Raw genomic sequence first — 18,054 nt, forward strand, 5'->3', positions numbered from 1 at the left:
TCACTATAATGATGAAAAAGTTCCAGTCTCACACTGTATTTCAGAAGATTGCAACCATTGTTAAAGAATATACTACTTCCTTAAGTACTATTCAAAGGCTGCAGAGAGATCCTACCAGCAATATACAGAAGATTTACTTTGTGATTTCTTTTAATTAGAAAATAACATTTGAAAGCTATAACCTTTTAAGCCTTTTTGCTCCCACAAAAATAATCACCAAGAGAAGATGATCTGATTTCTGAGGAAATCTGTGGTATAGCTTTAACAGCTTTCTTGGAAGGAAGACAAATGTAACTAAGTATGAATAATATACTTTAAATATAGCCAGAAGAATTTTGACTTATAATTAACCCATGTTTCTGAAAATATGAAATCTAAAAGTAATAAATATGCATTCTTAATAATGGGCTCTTAAAACTACATTTATATTAATCCTTTCAGTTTGTTGTTATGGTTATTTATTATAGGAAAAACACATGTTTCTATCAAAGCATGTAAAATTAATGAACACATTTTATATGTAGAGCTCAAAAAATACTCTCTTGTAAGCTGTACTCATTAAATAAAAATACCAACAAATTCATTAAACAAAAACAAAAACTCAAATCAACAATGGCAAAGCTAATAACTCCAGAAGGCTGAAATGTAGCAAAGACAAAGAGAGTAGTGATAAAACATTTAACTATTAATATACTGTTTATCTCAATATGGACAGTTCCTTTGCTATGATGCAGAGGAATCAGGAGGCATGAGGATCTTTTGTGGTGGATGGCATGGCAGGTTATTTGCCCAGCCCTCACTGCTGACCTAAAGGCGCCTATCTTGCTCAACAGGAACCATACAAGACAAGAGTGTATAAGCCTTTCATTGCCAGCAGGCCTGTTAATTTCCATGATGTAAAAAGTAAGTCCATCTGGCCACTAGATGGAGATCAGGTTACTCTGTCAGTGATGGGGAAGCTGCTTGCAGCCAGCAAGTGTTAAGTAAGCAGGGTATGGAGAACCTATTCTCTTTTTTCAATACTTCTATGAAAGGCATTTTCCAAGCTCTGAAGTTAGGAGCAGATCTGTGCTGAATAAAGAGTATATAAATGAAGAATAGCTTGAAAGATCAAACAGAAAGGGAACTGTAAAAGACAAACATTTGCTTGTTATTACTGTTGCCCCTGGAATGACTTCTATTTAGGTTTGGTTGTATAAACCACTTGTAATTAATAAGATGAGCTGGTCTAAATAAGAACAATTAAATAAGCTGTCTCATTATTTACCAAGCAGGGAAGAAGAGAGATATGACAAAAAATTAAAACAATGATAGATTATTAAGACAATTAGTCTTGTCTGTTTGAACATAAGAATACAGACTCATGTTTGAGTATGTATATAAGTATGCATTTTTAATATCAACCAAAATGGATCAAGGGAACTTAGGGATCAAAGGAGAATGTCAGATAACATCTATTCTAATTTTCCAAATGAAACTATCATTCAATTCTGAATTATACAACTTTATTACTAAATATGTCTCATTTCTGTAATAGCTGAGCTTTATTTTATTTTTTTTAGAGACACGGTCTTGTTTTGTTGCCCAGGCTGGGGGGCAGTGGCTTGATCTCAGCTCCTGCAACTCTGCCTCCCAGGTTCAAGCAATTCTTGTGCCTCAGCCTCCCAAGTAGCTGGGATTACAGGCATGTGCCACCATGCCCAGCTTATAGCTGAACTTTAAACTGGAGACATAAAGTTACACATGTCCTGGAAAATGTTTGGTTTAGGGAAAGTTCAGATATTGCACTGTGTAATGTAGCTGAGTATTTTGATTATTCTTGAGATGTTAGATCCATAATTCTGTTCATTTCTAACTTAATAACTATATATCCTCATTCAATAAATATTTATTCAGTTACATCTAAACAAATAATTTGTGACAGTTTAAAAGAAAAATTCCATCTGTTATCAAATAGTTTCAATTACCAGTACATTTTAGTATATAGGAGTGTGAGCATAAACAAACATATTAATTGCTTATTGCACCAATCATTGTGCTACAAGCTAGGAGTACAAAGATGTATATATAGCCAGAGAAGTAACTGGAAGAGAAGGCCTACATGATTAAAAAACAAATACAAATTCATTTTTGTAGCAGTCAAGAACAATTATTAAATGATTAGTAAAAGTCCTTTGTAAAGTTCTATCGTGAAAAATAAATTTAATCTTGACCAGATGGAAAACATGACCTTTGATCTCTACCACATATAAAATATAGAAATTCAAACACAATAGTATTTACTATTAGGCACCAATGACTGTAATGAGAACAAGAGCTTAATTCAAAAAGAGAAGAAACTAATGTTTAGAATAATAAATGAAACAGACCATAATTAATTGGCTTTCTAAATATTGTTATGAGTAGTAACCAACATTCAGTCTGTTGCTGTAATCAGTCCATGGCACTTACTTAATCACATGTTTATTTTAGAGTCACACATTTGTTTTAGCTTAATTAAATTAATATATTTATACCCCTTCAAAAAGATTTGAATTCTACTTTGGTTTGAGGTTTTCAAAATGTTCCTACAAGCTTTTAAGGATCTAAGAGAATTATTATTCATTCATGAATATATCTATTTCTGTTTAAAGAAAATCACAAAAATAATCACATAAAATAGGAATTATTAATCAGGTATTGACGAAATAGTTTGTAGAAATTTCTTATTTTGCTAATCGGCTCTTTGCAGAACAATCTGGCTGGGAGGAACCTACTTTTCTTTTTGTTGGATAAGAAAGTAACGTAAACAGGAGAAGTTTTGTTCCAAAGATTAAAATAAATGAATAGCAAATAAATCCTTTTATTATATGCTTTAGTATATATGGGCATATAGCCTTCCTCATTCTTCAAATTAGTTCCAGACAGCAACTAGATTGATTAGATGATGACTGAGTCATTTCTGGAGTTATCAGGTTTCTTTTCACTTTGGTGGCCTGTTGCCATATTTTTCTCCAGTGCAGGGTTGGGTCTACTTATTGTTGACTACTAAATTTGCATTACTTGGAAATAAGGAAGTTGATAAAAAACGTTCTATTGGATGCATATTTTTGCTCATCTTCTCTAGTTTAGAGGTCCTGGCCTTGTAATAATCTGCTGTATTCTAGTTCCTAAATGTTTCTGTTTCCTAGGTGGCATGTAGAGATGCTGACACTGAAGACGGTAAAAGTGAGAACAGATGCAAAGGTGCTACTGGAAACTGGTTAGAGCTTAAGGTTAAAAAACTAAAAGCTGCTGATTGTATTCATATGGTGTGATGTCAGTAACCTGCACATTTAAGCACTGACAGAAAAAAAGGCACATTTTTACTTTTTCATCATTTAGATGGAGAATTTGTTTTTGTCTTTTTATTTTCTATCTAAAAATTCTTTTAGTTCTTTAAGCAACTATTTTTGAGTCACTGGCCCAGAAATTTTCATGACTGTGGCATCTGGAACTAAATTTATACTGGAATGTGCACCTCTAAGAGATAAGGTGAATTCAAATGGTACCTGAATATTTCTGTCATCTTGTCCAATCATGTTTCTCCATTCCATGAGTGATCGCTGCAGACGTTCAAGTCCAGTTTCCCAAAGCCTGATGTGACCTCCCATATCAACAGTAACAACACCGCTTTTGTCCCACTCAGCTAGCAGTGCATCTGTGTCTGAAATGGTCGACAGCCATGTGGTATACGGCGAGAGAGATTCTGATCTGGAAAAAGGAATCCAAGTGAAGCTAAGAGACCACAAAAATAAAGCAGGAGGGATGACACTGCACATTGTAATGTTCTTTACTGTTGAAAAAGTATGCTCACACTACTCATTATTTTATACCTGCTCTTACCTCTGTCACCACATAGGCAGGTTATGAGGATACGCTATGAGCAGAAGTTCTTAAAGAAACATGCCCAGGGTTCGTAAGCAAACATGAGGCAGGACAATCATGAATATAAAAAAAAAACAGAAAGACTATTTTAAGAAAGATGTTTTTATAAGTGATCACAGTATATAACTAATTGGTAGGCCAGGAAACAAAGCTGGTTTAAACTGATTAGGTTCTCTAAACTTGCTATAAAGAATTTGCTATGGACTAAATGCTTGTATCCGCCCCCCGCCCCCCTACCCCCGCCAAATTCATATGTTGAAGCCCTAACCCCCAATATGATAGTATTAGGAGGTGGGTACTTTGGGAGGTAGTTAGGCTTAGATGAAGTTGTGAGGGTAGAGCCCCGTTTATAGAATGGGATTAGGGCCCTTATGAGAAGAGACCAGAAAGCTTGCACTTGCATGTGGTCTCTCCCTGTTTCCTTTCCCCCTCATTCATGTTAGGATACAGCAAGAAGTTAGCCCTCTGTAAGACAGCCTTCACTAGGAACTGAATTGGCTGGCCCCTTTATTTTGGCTTTCCCAGCCTCCAGACTGAAAATAAATATTTGTCACTTAAGCTACCCACTCTATAGTATTCTGCTGTAACAGCCTGATCTAAGACAGAACTCTAATAATGAGCACATTAAAAGACAAGATATCAACAGAACCATCTGTAAGAAGCAAAAATACACTGTAATTTACTGGTTCTCTGCATTTTCCTGTATTTGTGGACGACACTAGCTTCCACTGTCAGGAAGAAAGGAACCCTATACCAGTTCATACCTCACACGCTAATGAGTGAGTACTGGACTCACTCCTTAGAGGCCTAATGTCAGTGCTGAAACCAATTTCTTGTTTATGCATTTCGACTGCATTTGTATGTGATATTTTGCCTTTTCTGACTTAGAAAGTTACGTGACTCTATAACAAGGAATGTATAGATTTCTTACATATTTCACACATATTTCCTTTATTATATATTTCTGACATCTGTATATGTGTGTGTATATATATATATATGTATGTATAGTAATTTCTAGGAAAGCAAATTTGTCTGTAAGAGTCAACTGCATATCTCCTTTATCTGAGTATAGCTCTTATTATACAAAAGTGATACAGATTATAAATTCCTATTGTTAGTGTTGGCTTGCAAAATGCATCTGATATTTTCAATATGAAATAAATAGTCTAAAGACATGGTCTGATAAGAAAAACATAACAAGTTATCATTGTAGATTTTGGAAAAACACAAAACCATTATATATTAGGTAAATTCTTATAATATTCTAAAAGATAAATCAAGACTAATTTGACCTTTTTTCAGTCTGCCTTAGTTGATACTAAACACAGAGTGACAAGGGCGGCCACTCTTGGACACAGAAGACTTAGAAAATGTTCATATGAGAACAACAGTGGGATGGGACCATATGTTCCGAGCTACTTTACAGGACTCCCAGAAGGGCTCAAAGAAGGTAACATTTGATACAATACATGGTACTCTATCAATAAATATTTGCTGCAGGAAAAAACTTAGTAGTTACAGATGATGGAGGAAGGGGCTATTCAAGAATAATGAAATTTATCCATTTGTAACTATGATGTTTGAAATTCTGCCAAGAACACCCAAGCTGTATGATTCTATTGAGCACTGTACCTACTAATTGTCACTACTTAACTCTTCATAGCAAAACTTTACATTTACAGGCAATTTCTTTAATTTATTAAAAAAAAGAATTACTGAAGAAATTACATATTTACTACAATTTGCACACTAGGTCTAAAATCTTTTCTTCACTTAAAGAATGTTTTCCTTATAAATAATAACAAAGTTTTAAATGAACACATAGAATTATAGTAGAGTGAAGCCTAAATTTATACACAGCCACATATGAAAGCTTGGCAGTACTACTTTACAAATGCAGATAATATAAAACTTTGAAGAAAATTATGTGAGAGCAAAAGTGATGTATTCATTTTGGCCCTGAAGTTACATACAGTTTTATTGTATTTTCTATTATTTGAAATTAGCTATCAAATGGAAAATTCCTGATATCTAGCAGAATGCTAAATCTAAGCTACTAGCAAAAAAACTGAAGTCCAGATGGGTTGTTCCCTTGGATTTTATACATATGTCAAAAAAAGCAGTAGTTAAGAGAAACTCAGGACATACTGACAATGAAACAGACTGTAAATTCATACTGACAATGAAACAGACTCTTGACACTTGAAATGTGGCAAGTCCAAATGGAGATGTGCTTTAAGTGTAAAATACATACTGAATTTCAGAGACTTAGGAAAAAAAAGGAATGTAAAACATTTCATTAAAAATTTTATATTGACTACATGTCAAAATAATAATATTTTTGATACACTGGGTTAAATAAAAGATATTAAAATTAATTTCACCTTAAAACAATATTTTAGTGTGTCTACCAAGAAATATATAATTACATATATGGCTTTCATTATATTTCCGTTGGACAGTGCAGCCCTAACTGAATGAATTATGGTGGCCAGCTGGCTCTGGGCTGTGCACACAGCTGCTCTTCCAGATGTTCTTTCCATGGCAGGTATAACATGTGATTCATACAGAAAGTTAAAAGAGAAAAACGCTGAAATAAAAAACTAGTGAGAGAAATGACTATAAATACTGGAAAAAATTATCAATGTTTTAGATATGTTAAAAAAGATGTTATTTGCTTTTGTTACTTGAATTAGTATATTTTACTGAGCATATAATTAAGATGGAATATGCAATTTCCTCAAATGATTAAAAGCCATTTTCCATTAAACCAACAAATTAGGATGTTCCAAGAAGTCATACTTATATATGTTGGAAGAAGTATATCTATTTCTTTGAATAATTATTTTGTTTTCATATTTTTTTAATCTGATTAAAGGGTCCTAAGATATAAAGCTGTGTTTCTGAGTTATTTGTGTTATCATGCCGAGCTATTTTCTTCTAGGGGTTGGAGAAGGGGGAAGAAAGGAAGCCTGGTGACATTTTGGGTGACTGACAGATTCTGTTGTCCCTGGTCTTCCTCTGCAGGCCCTCCAGGCTACTCTGCTAGAGCTTCTAGCCAAGACTTCAACCACTGTGTTGTGAGGGCTCAGTGGCAATGTGAGGGAGTACATGAGAGGAGCAGATGTGATTGCAATCTAGGTCAAAATAGAGTAGAAAGATTAGAGGAAGAAGGCTTTGGCATGGAGGGCAAAGAAAGGGAAAAAGAGAAACCTAGGATAAGTAGGCCAAAGCAGGTGCAAGCTTAGGTTGGAAGAGGGAAATAAGGCATGGATGCACCCAGAAAGGGACGGGCTCCAGGTGATGATGCCTGTGTTCTTCAAGGGACAGATCAAGCTTTATTGTTTCTGTTTTTAAATCCTCAGTTTACCTAGTTTAAATGCTTTGCTTCCATAGCGGGACGATAATGAAGGAGGCGAACAGTAATAAGTCCTATTCTAAAGCTTTGGGATCCTTTGGCTATTGTACAACCTCCCTGACTGCAGATGCATAATAACATATATCAAAACAATATTAAAGAAATCTATTTAAATTGTTTTGATATTTTGAACACATTTACTTCAGAAAATAAATACACAAAGTTAATAAGTTATTATAATTTTTGTAATACTAAAAATGCTATTTCAGATACAGAAAAACTTATTAGAACAGATCAAACAAAAGAGAACAAAGACTTGCAGGCTGTTTGACTTATACCTATGTAACACTGGAATATTTTTACAAAATGAAAATAAAAATGCCAGGAAAACATTCAGAAGAACAGCAAGATAGAAACCAACTGTAACTGGAAAAAAAAGAGCTTGCTATTTAAAGAAGCAAAAAAGTACTCATTTATTCAGAGTACTTAGCAAGAATTTACTCATTTTTTATGACATACTAAGCTAAGAACAAAGGTGAAATGGATTACCTGGGAATAGGGATATATCGGAGTTTCTTTGATTGAAGATCAGTGACTTCTATATAACCAGATGTTTGTGGAGGAGTGACATCTACAAACAAGTCATGACATGAGCCAAGTATTAAATTACTGCAAGATACCAAAATGGTGCTAAAAGTGGAATCAAGTTATCCGTAGCCTAGGGTAGAACGCTGGGATCTACTTGACAAGGTACTGGGTCAACCCTCATGGCTAGACTCTGAGAAATATGCTTCTCTCAGGGAAGCATATTGGGCTGTGATTCTTTACTGTCAGAAAATAACCTAAGTTATTTTCATTGTCTTTGATAGCTTCCCAAGATGAGTCAATGTTTTTGCACTTATAGTTTTTTTAAAAAATATTTCATCATCTGAACTGTTTTTCCTTCTTAGGAAGCAACAACAATGCAGTAAAATGTGGTGGAATCGGCACACTATCTAATTAGACTGACCTGGTAGGAAGTCCTGCTCCTGTCCGAGCTGTGTTAGGTTGGTCAAGTTATTGACCTCTCTGAGGCCTGCTTTCTTCATTTGTAAAATGGGGATAACAACCCCACTGTGAAATGGGGATAACAACCTCAGATGACCACAGCATCTGAGCATCATAAGCATTATCTTGAGGATTAGATGAAATTAGCAAATGCAAAGCACCGACAGGGGTTGCTCATCACACAGTATCTGTCATTATTTGGGCCCTGCAAGACAGGGGAAGGTGAGGTGAGGATGGGGCAGTGGGGTGAGGACTCTGGAGTTTGGATCATAATCCCAAAAGACACAATCCTGAATGCCATTATTCTGATTGTTGAAATCCCAAAAGATAGATAAAAGTCCCTAAAGTTTAAAATCCTGAAAATCACAATCACAGTATAATTGCATCATGTTATACGGAGCTATTACTTTGTTACTGTCTTTGTTTGGAAATTTAAGTATGGTTTAAGGAGATGCATATAGGTGCCAAGCTCACAAAGGGTGTATTTGTGGACTTAATTTTAGGTGTCAGTTGGACCGATTATGGAATACCTAGAAACCTGGTAAAGCATTATTTTGGTTGTATCTGTAATCTGGAAAAGAGATTAGTATGTGAGTCTGAGGGAACCAGGTGGTGAAGACCTGCCCTCAATATTGGTGGACATCATCCCATCAGCCAAGAGCCTAGAGGGGACAAATACAGAAGGTGAATTGGTCTCTGAGAGCTGGAACAGTCTTTTCTTCAACCGCCAAACATACTGATATGCATGTATGACATTTCCCTTTTGACCAATTGCTTTATGAATATGGCTCATGTGTTCATAACTGTTATACTCATGTGATGTCATTAGTGTACCTGAGTGTTTATGCTTGCAAAAAGTATATGTTATTATTGCCTATTTTATTGTGCAAGGTGGTTTGTGAAGTGTTCTGCTGTTTTTGTTTGTTTGTTTGTTTTTTTGCAGACAGAGTCTCACTCTTGTTGCCCAGGCTGGAGTGCAGTGGTGCGATCTTGGCTCACTGCAACCTCCGCCTCCTCTGTTCAAGTGATTCTCGTGCCTCAGCCTCCCGAGTAGCTGGGATTATAGGCACCCGCCACCAAGCCCAGCTAATTTTTGTATTTTTAGTAGAGACGGGGTTTCACCATGTTGGCCAGGCTGGTCTTGAACTCCTGACCCCAAGTGATCTGCCTGCCTCGGCCTCCCAAAGTGCAGGGATTACAGGTGTGAGCCACCACCCCCGGCCTGTTCTGCTGTTTTTATGTTTCTCAAAAAAAATCTTCTTTTAAAAATGTACATAAATATCTTCTAAATAATTTTAAAATTATTTTTTCCAGAATTATATTTTCAAGATTTTCATCTTTTGGGATTGTGCCAGAATTTTAGACTTTAGGAATATTTATCTTTCTTTTGGGATTTCAACATTTGGGGTTATGGCATGGGGATTGTGTTTTTTGGGATTATGATCAGTTCTCAGGATCCTGGATAGTAAAGAATATGAAAAGTTGGGGGAAGATAAAGAGATAAGGGGTCCAGAGCCCTCAACTAATTCTATAATTGTTATACTCATGTGATGTCATTAGTATACCTCAGTGTTGGTTTTCCAGCAAATTCCTGTGGTACACTGATTTCTATTCCACAGCCCTGAGTAACCATCATCCTCAAAATCATTAGCTGCCGCCATGGTGTGTCAGAAACACTGCTTAGTCTTCACAGAGAGTGCTTCTGATACTGACAACAACTAAGACTAATAATTCCTGTCTGAGAGATGAGGAAACTGAGGCTTATAGAGGTAATGTAACAATATGACTTATTTGGGGTGATACAGCTGGAGAGTGATGGAGATGGCTTCAAACCCAGGCCTCTTTAGCACTAAAGTCTATGCTCTGGCCACCACTCCACACAACTTCTATGTGAGTTGGCCCTAGTGAAATAGCTATTTGTAAAATATCCCATTTTATAAAATCTTGGCCACCAAGTTCTCTTAAAAAAAACTCCCCTACACAAAACCCAAGCTTTTTAAGATTTTTGTCTATCTGTTTCTCTATCTAATCTTTGATGACAATTTCTGATTAGAATGATATATTTATCTATTCATCCATCCATCCATCCATCCATCCATCCATCCATCCATCCATCTTTTATTACAATTTCTGGTTGGAATGAAGTATCCAGGATGTCCTGGATAAATTCAAATTTGAATTTATCAAATGTAGTTTACAAAAAATAAGAAACTTGACATTTTTATTTCATGCATGTAGTTGAAGGTTTTTAAATAGGCCAGCTGAAAAACTCGACATATCTCCTATTTATTTAACAAATGTGTTTGAGCATATTTTGCGCCAGACATCATATGAAACAGCGAGGATATAGAAAAGAGATGTGGTCTCTGACTTTGAGGCGTTCACAGTAAAATGAGGAAAGTTCCTTTTTATTAAACCATTGTGGGCCTCTGGGGACTTGGAAAGGATTCTAGAGTTGGAATCACAGTCCTGAGGCCAGGTATGAGCTGCAGAGCTAGGCATGGGTTGTCCCAAGAGACAAACAGCTCAGCAGGAAGAAAAGGTAATGTCCAAGGAGAGGAATGGGTAAGAAAATAGAGTTACTATAGTAATTTGACCACCCAGCTGGATTAGCTGTCTTCAAGTGGCCATTTGCACAAAATGAATATGCTTATCGTAAGCCACACACAGTCTGCATTGGAAATTCTGCCTGTGATATAAGGTCAATCTTGGATAAAGTTTTGTATCATATATCATTTTTAACAATTCCTGCTGCTCGAACCTAGCTGAAGTAGGTTGAATTATTTACAGCTCAGGGTTCTCTGCCAAGAGTGACCAGTTACTGAAGCTATAGAGATGAGTGGAGCTGCCTCGCTAACTAACTTACTCATATTTTGGCTTGCCACTTAGAGGCACTTTTACAAATAAGGAATAGTATTAAGTTGAGCTACTGCCATCAGCACTTTTAGATTGCCTGTGAAAGCAAAGTAAGCCAACTTATTTTAAAATATCTTTTTTTTCCCATATCTTTCTTTTACTTTGCTAATTAATTCCTTGGTGAGAAAATGCAATAATGACAGTGTCTACTATTTCAAGAAGTAGAAAGCAAGAATTTTACTCCTGGTATTAAGAACTATTTTCATATATCAGAGAAGGGTAATTGTGGCTACAGATCACTTCAGGGAAATATAGTAAAGGTGGTGGTAGTGGTGGTAGTAGCAGTAAGCACTTTAAAAATAATAAAAATTGATGTTTACTGATTTGAAAATAAGTCAGCTCAGAAGAAAAGAATATTTACAAAAAGATTCTTGAACAGAATAGTTGACTGAATTAAGGAAGTGAAAACTGTGGCCAGGTTTCCCTCCAAACTTAGCCAAGTCCTCATCCATCCATTTTAAACGTTTTAACACTGGAGTGAGGATGGAGGCTCAGTAAATTTCCATTACATTTATAATCCAGGTGGATTTCAAAGATAGGTATAAATTGTATTTAGGGATTAGTTCACTAACCATTAAAGGGAAGTCATCGCAGCAGTGTTTATCACATAGCTCCCATGAACAGTGGGGACAGTTTACACGCACAGTGCCAAGGTTAGAAGGAGGTATTAAAAACTGTCAGGCAAAACAACCAAGACAATTTTCAGAGGGAAGGTGAAATGCTATTTAAAAACTCACTCCTTCTAGAAATGTAATTTGATGTACACCTATTAATCACTGGGTTTAACACACTTCTGTGTTCACAGATAAAAAGAGTGATGTGTGCCCCCAAACTGTGCTGATACCAAATTTTTGATTTTACCCAAAGTTCAAAAAAACATTGTACTGCTTTCAATCAAGAATCATTATTTTCTATTTAAAGAGCTCAGACCTGTGGTTTAAAAAAAGCTAACATTTAGCTAGAAGAAAAACAGTTGGAAGAAAGCAATAAATTTCTCCCCATCTGCATTAAATAAAAGCTACCTCATTATTGTGAAAGCCACCAGGAGAGTAGTCTTTACAGTTGATTTCTTTATAAAAGGCTGATATACATTAGTTCCAGACTAATTAGATGGTTGGATTTGATTTACTTTACAAAATTATTCTAGCTTGAATTTTCATCAGAGATCTACATGCACATAGAATTAAGTATCAAAAAGGCTTAAAGAACAAACAGCCCTGCTTTACCCCCTACCCGCCCCCGGCCGCCCCACCATTTCCTGCCCCCTAGAGACACTTTCAACTTTTTAAGCTATTTCTGTGGTATTCACCTTCATCATTATGGTGCCCTCTTGATGTTTCAGCTTCAGGCATTATCTCTTGCCTTCCTCCCAAGCAAGAAGAGAGTTTAACTCTTTTTCCTTCCCCAATCCCCCACTCCCGATTTTCCCATCCCCCCAAACATTCATATAATTTTGCTTGGATTAACATCCAGTGCTTATATTATTATAATTATCTAAATGCTAATCACAGCTTTGCTATGTCTTATATTATCATTACTTTTTCCTGTATAACTTTTTGCTTTCATTGGAGCTAATAAGCATCATGTTTTGTTTGTTTAGTTTTATTTAGTACAAATTTATTCCCAAGGTTCCCTAATTGTTAAAATCTCTAAATATGTTCATATATATTGGGTTTATCAATTTCAATTTCTAAGAGACATCTCTCCTGAAATGTCATCTGTTCTAATCTTAGGCCTGTGCATGGCTGTCACCCTGGGATCTTCCTTCACCATGCTCGTAGGGATTTTCATTCTTTCTCTCTTTTTTTACAGCCCACATTTATAAAATTCTTCCCCCATGCCAGACATTGTCCTAAGCACTTTATATATGTTTGGAATATTTTAGTAACACTACTTAAACAAAAGAAGGGAAATAAAACTCCTAGAACCTAAGAGAAAAATGGCTAAATAGGCAGTTCTTGGAAGAGCAAATGGCAACATATGAAAGGATGCTCAAATGTACTAAAAGTCAGAAAAAGGTAATGTGAAACCACAATAAAAGGTTTGACCCTTACAAGAGTAGATTAGGATGGGATGGACCAGGACCCCCTTTATGCTACTGGAACATCTTTGGTAATTCTGCTCCTAAATATGCTCCCTACAGACTCAACATATACACAAGCAGACAGGTGCAAGGCTATTCATAGCACCATTATTTGTAATAGCAAAAACCTGGAAAGAACCTAAATTTGCACTGACAAATAACAGATGAATAAATTGTTGTATGTGAAGCAGTGAAAATAAAAGTAGAACTATCAGTATGGATGATGACAAAGGTCTCTCTTTGACTGAACTGTAGTCAGGCTCTTCTGAATCTTCTTCCCAACTAGTTCCCAACTCCGGGGCCTCTGTGTTCATCTCTGCATTGTTCAATGCTAACAAGAATCCTGCTAAGTCAGTTTAAACAGAATCCCTAACCCTTGATATCTGATTGGGTTCCCCATTCGCCACCATCCCCCAGGTGATGTCAGATCACTCTCGGCTGCTCTCAGCAGGGATCCTGTTAGGTTTGTTCAGCCAGAATTCCCTCTTACCCTAGATGTTTTCTCTCAGTAATTTTCCATCCACTGACCCCCACCCTACTCCTTCACTTATTTCCACTTTTCCTTGTTATATTCAGAGTTGAGCCCCATCTCTCTCCCTTACTACAAAACTTCTTTGCAGTCATCCCTAGACCTATCAAGATGGCCCTGCATAAAGCCTACCTTCCCATTTTGTAACAAATGTCATGAATGATTTTTTTCTTTAGCAACCAATCTCACAAACATGATGGTGAAAAAAGCAGACCAAGTTGCAGAAGAATAAATACAATATGCTACTATTTACACAAAGTTTAAAAACATAAAAAAAGCTATATGTTATTTTGTGAATGATAAGTACTGAACTCACATTCAGAATAGCGATTACCTCTAGTTTGTCAAAAGTGAAGGAGATGAGAACACAGGGGTCTCTGACCATACTGGTAATGACTTACCAATATGGGTGGTGGGTGCAAAGATGTTCTTTGTATTTTTCTTTAAACTTTTGTAGGCCTGAGATATTTTGTGAAAAATTAAAATACACATGGAAACATAAACACACTCTTCCCGTCCCCAAATAGGAAGTGTTATGAGAGAGTATGACAAGGGCACCTAATTTAGATTTGAACAAGACCTTCTGAGGAAGTGACATTTAAACTGAGAACTGACAGATGAGAATGAGTTTGGGGGTTGGGGGGAAGGGGTGCAGCAGAAAGTTGGGAAGAATTTTGTAAATTCAAATTAACTGAAAGAAGTCGGAGAGTTATGTAATGGACAAACCACGCTGCATCTTTTAAGCCAAGTTAAAATTTCTAAACTTTATCCTAAGGACAATGTGACCTGAGTTGTGTTTTAAAATATTACTTTCTGACTAAAACAGTTTTGAAAATGAAGAACAAAGTGGAAGAATCTATACTACCTGGGTCAACCAAGACTCACTATAAAATATAAAGCTATAAAAGCAATCAAGAGAGTACGGTATTAGTAAAGGGATAGACACATAGACCAATGGAACACAATAGAGAATCCAGAAATAGACCCACTTATGTGGGCAGCTGATTTTCAGCAGAGGTCTAAAGGCAGTGCAAAAGAGAAACGACAGGACAGTCTTTTCAGCAAATGGTGCTGGTGCTGGAACAATTGAATATCCCCATGCAATTAAAATAAAGAGCCTCAGTCCATACCTTACACCATGTAAAAAATTAACTCAAAATGGATCATAAATCTAATGTAAAATATAGAACTATAAAACTTCTAGAAGAAAACATAGAAGATTTGCCCTTCATCAAAATAAGAGAAAATGTTTGCAAAGTATATCTCTGACACTGAACTTGTATCTACACTAAAGAACACTCAGAGTTCAGGAGTTTGAGACCAGCCTGGGTAACATGGCAAAACCCTGTCTCTACAAAAAAATACAAAAATTAGCCAGATGTGGTGGCATGTGCCTGTAGTCTCAGCTACTCAGTAGCCTGAGTTGGGTGCTGCTTGAGCCTGGGAGGCAGAGGCTACAGTGAGCTGAAATCGCATCACCACACTCCAGCTTGGGCAACAGAGCAAGACCTTGTCTCAAAACAAACAAAAGGAATGCTCGAAACTCATTAATAAGAAAATAAATAACCCGATTTAAAAATGGGCAAAAGATCTGAAAGATATTTTATTAAAGAAGATACACATAAAACAAAATACTCAACATCATTAGGTGCTAGGGAAAACGCAAATTAAAATCATAATGAGAAATCACTACACTCACTAGAATGGTGAGAAGCTGACAATACCAAGTGCTGACAGGGATGCAGTGCAACTGAAACCTCCATTCATTGCTGATAGAAATGCAAAATGGTATTTCCACTTTGGGAAATAGTTTGGCAGTTTCATCATATGATGCAAAAATGCCATTCCTAGGCATTTACTCAAAAGAAGCAAAACCTTATGTTCACTTAAAAACCTGCCCACAAATGTTCATAGTGGCCTTACTCTTTATTGCCCAAAACTGGAAAAAACCAATAAATATGTCACCTTGTGAATGGATAAACAAACTGTGGTACATCTATATAATAGGCAACCACTTGGCAATTAAAAAAAAAAAACTAATGATACACACATAACATAAAAAATAAATAAATAAATGATTCTCAAATGCACTGTATTAATTGAAAGATGCCAGACTCAAAAGACCACATACTATATGATTCCATTTATATAATATTCTGGTAAAGGCAAATCTATAAGAAAAGAAATCAGGTCAGTGATAAGTTGTAGGTAAGCGCAGGCATTGACACAAAACGGAATGGGGGAAGTTTTTGGGGTGATGAAACTCTTCTATATCAAGTGTGGTAGTGGTTACCCAACTGTTTGTGTCTGCCAAACTCACAGAACTATATACTAGAAATGGTGAATTTTACTGTATATAAACTGAGCTTAAGAACCAATGTATGCTGTACTTTAAAAACATCACCCTGTCTGATGTGTGTAAAAGAGTAGGAGGGGAAAAGAGTGGAAGAGGTAACAATATCAGAAGGCTATGGCAACATTTCAGTGTACGATGGTGGTGCTTTGGATGGGATATTGGTAACAGAATTGGAGACTAGTGGGTGGATACAAGATATATTTGCAAGGCTGTATATCAGGACATGGTGATTGATGATGGATGAGATGTGGAGGATGAGGGAGAAGAGGTATCAAGGTGAGTCCCAGATTTCTGGGTGAATGAAGGTGCACTAAACTCTGGTACATAACTTCTTGTAATTCCTGGAATGCTCTGCCAAGTCCTTGCATCTTTCACATGGAGTACCCCTTTCCTGGACCAAATCCTTCAACTGATTAACTCTCATCTTTCAAGAGTCAACTCATAGTCTCCAGAATGGATTGTAAACTTCTACTTTGTGTTTATATATCACCTTGTGAATACTCCTATCTTATTATACTGTACTAGAACTGTCAGTTTATTCATCTGCCTCTTCTACCACAAAAAAACATTTTAAGGAAATGGTGATTTATTTTCCATGAGTTTCAGTTGGGAAGAAACTAATTCCAAATGTTATCATATAATCAGAACTTTTCAAACCCTGTTACAGATTATTATAATACATTTAGCATTATATTTGTGAAGTCCACACTAATACAATGCATATAGACACAAGATAATATATCACTACCACTGTGACGTAAAAAAAAAAAGTCAATGAATCAATGATCAAACTTTTTCATAGTTATCTGTTATGATGAATGCCAGTGTGGTTCAATAAGAATAGATCTAAACTTGGGATTAGAAGATTGTGGTGCAAATCTGGGCACTGTTGTCCACTGGTGGGGTGATCCTGGGCCAGTCATTTTAGTTCTGTGTCAGAATATCTTCATGTATAAATTAGAGAGCATGCTAACAATAGGATGGGGTTTTAAGGAGTAAGTGAATTTATACAAGGAAAGGAGATCATCCCAGGAATTGGATATTTTATACAGTAATAAATATAAGTTGACTTTCAGAGTGCTGTTAAGTGAATCAGTCTGCACGATAAGCCCCTGACTTTCAGTCTTAGGAGTTTAAGACAAAAGGCAGGCCTCAGTTTCTATGCCTAATATACTAAGACTTTTAAAAAGGCTCTGTGAAAACATCTTTTAGGTAAAGTTACTGCATATATTATAATATAAATGAAGATGAGCTCTAACAGCAGTGGCCACAACCACACACTGTGAAAATGAGTAAGAACTTTCTGAATACGGAGAGGTCTTTTTAGTTACTTCTAAACTTGTCGGAATGATCAATTTTTATAAGTATGAAATGATAAAGATAAATTAAATATCCTCTACCAAAAGGAAGCTACTTTAAACCACCTTTGTAAATTAGGAATTGGTGAGTTCCTTCTTACCTTTTGGGTAGATATCTTTTAGAGGGACTTCTCCTGGGGGTAAAATCCTCACTACCTGATTCGTATCTAAAAGAGTCACACAATTGCTTTGTTTTGGAGTCCCACTTTTCTTCTTTCCTCTATAGAATGATGTATCAGTGCCACTTCGTTTATGCAAAGATGATGGTCTCTTCCAAGAATAAACTTCACTGGGTGACTGAAAAAAAGAAAGAGATTAAAGTACTGAAGTACCATATACTACATTCACCACAACCTTAACAACGGAGCCCTTTAAGCAGATACTAGTGGGAAACTAATGTTTCACAGGTATAAGAAAATCAAATTATTGGCTGGGTACAGTGGCTCATGCCTGTAATCCCAGCATTTTGGGAGGCCAAGGTTGGTGGATCACTTGAGT

General features: G+C 36.1%; 1 protein-coding gene across 1 annotated transcript in view; it reads right to left on the minus strand.

Annotated features, from left to right (window-relative positions):
- Positions 1–18,054, minus strand: part of VWA8 (von Willebrand factor A domain containing 8) — a 393,066-nt gene that overhangs the window by 100,759 nt on the left and 274,253 nt on the right. Inside the window, exons 35-37 of the mRNA XM_003806896.6 lie at positions 17,658–17,853; positions 7,817–7,898; positions 3,531–3,732 (exon numbers count right to left, since the gene is read on the minus strand). Coding sequence (XP_003806944.2) covers positions 3,531–3,732; positions 7,817–7,898; positions 17,658–17,853 — 480 coding nt within the window. The remainder of the gene's footprint in view (positions 1–3,530; positions 3,733–7,816; positions 7,899–17,657; positions 17,854–18,054) is intronic.

The sequence above is a fragment of the Pan paniscus genome, chromosome 14 (genome assembly GCF_029289425.2).
Source record: "Pan paniscus chromosome 14, NHGRI_mPanPan1-v2.0_pri, whole genome shotgun sequence".
Classification (NCBI taxonomy): domain Eukaryota; kingdom Metazoa; phylum Chordata; class Mammalia; order Primates; family Hominidae; genus Pan; species Pan paniscus.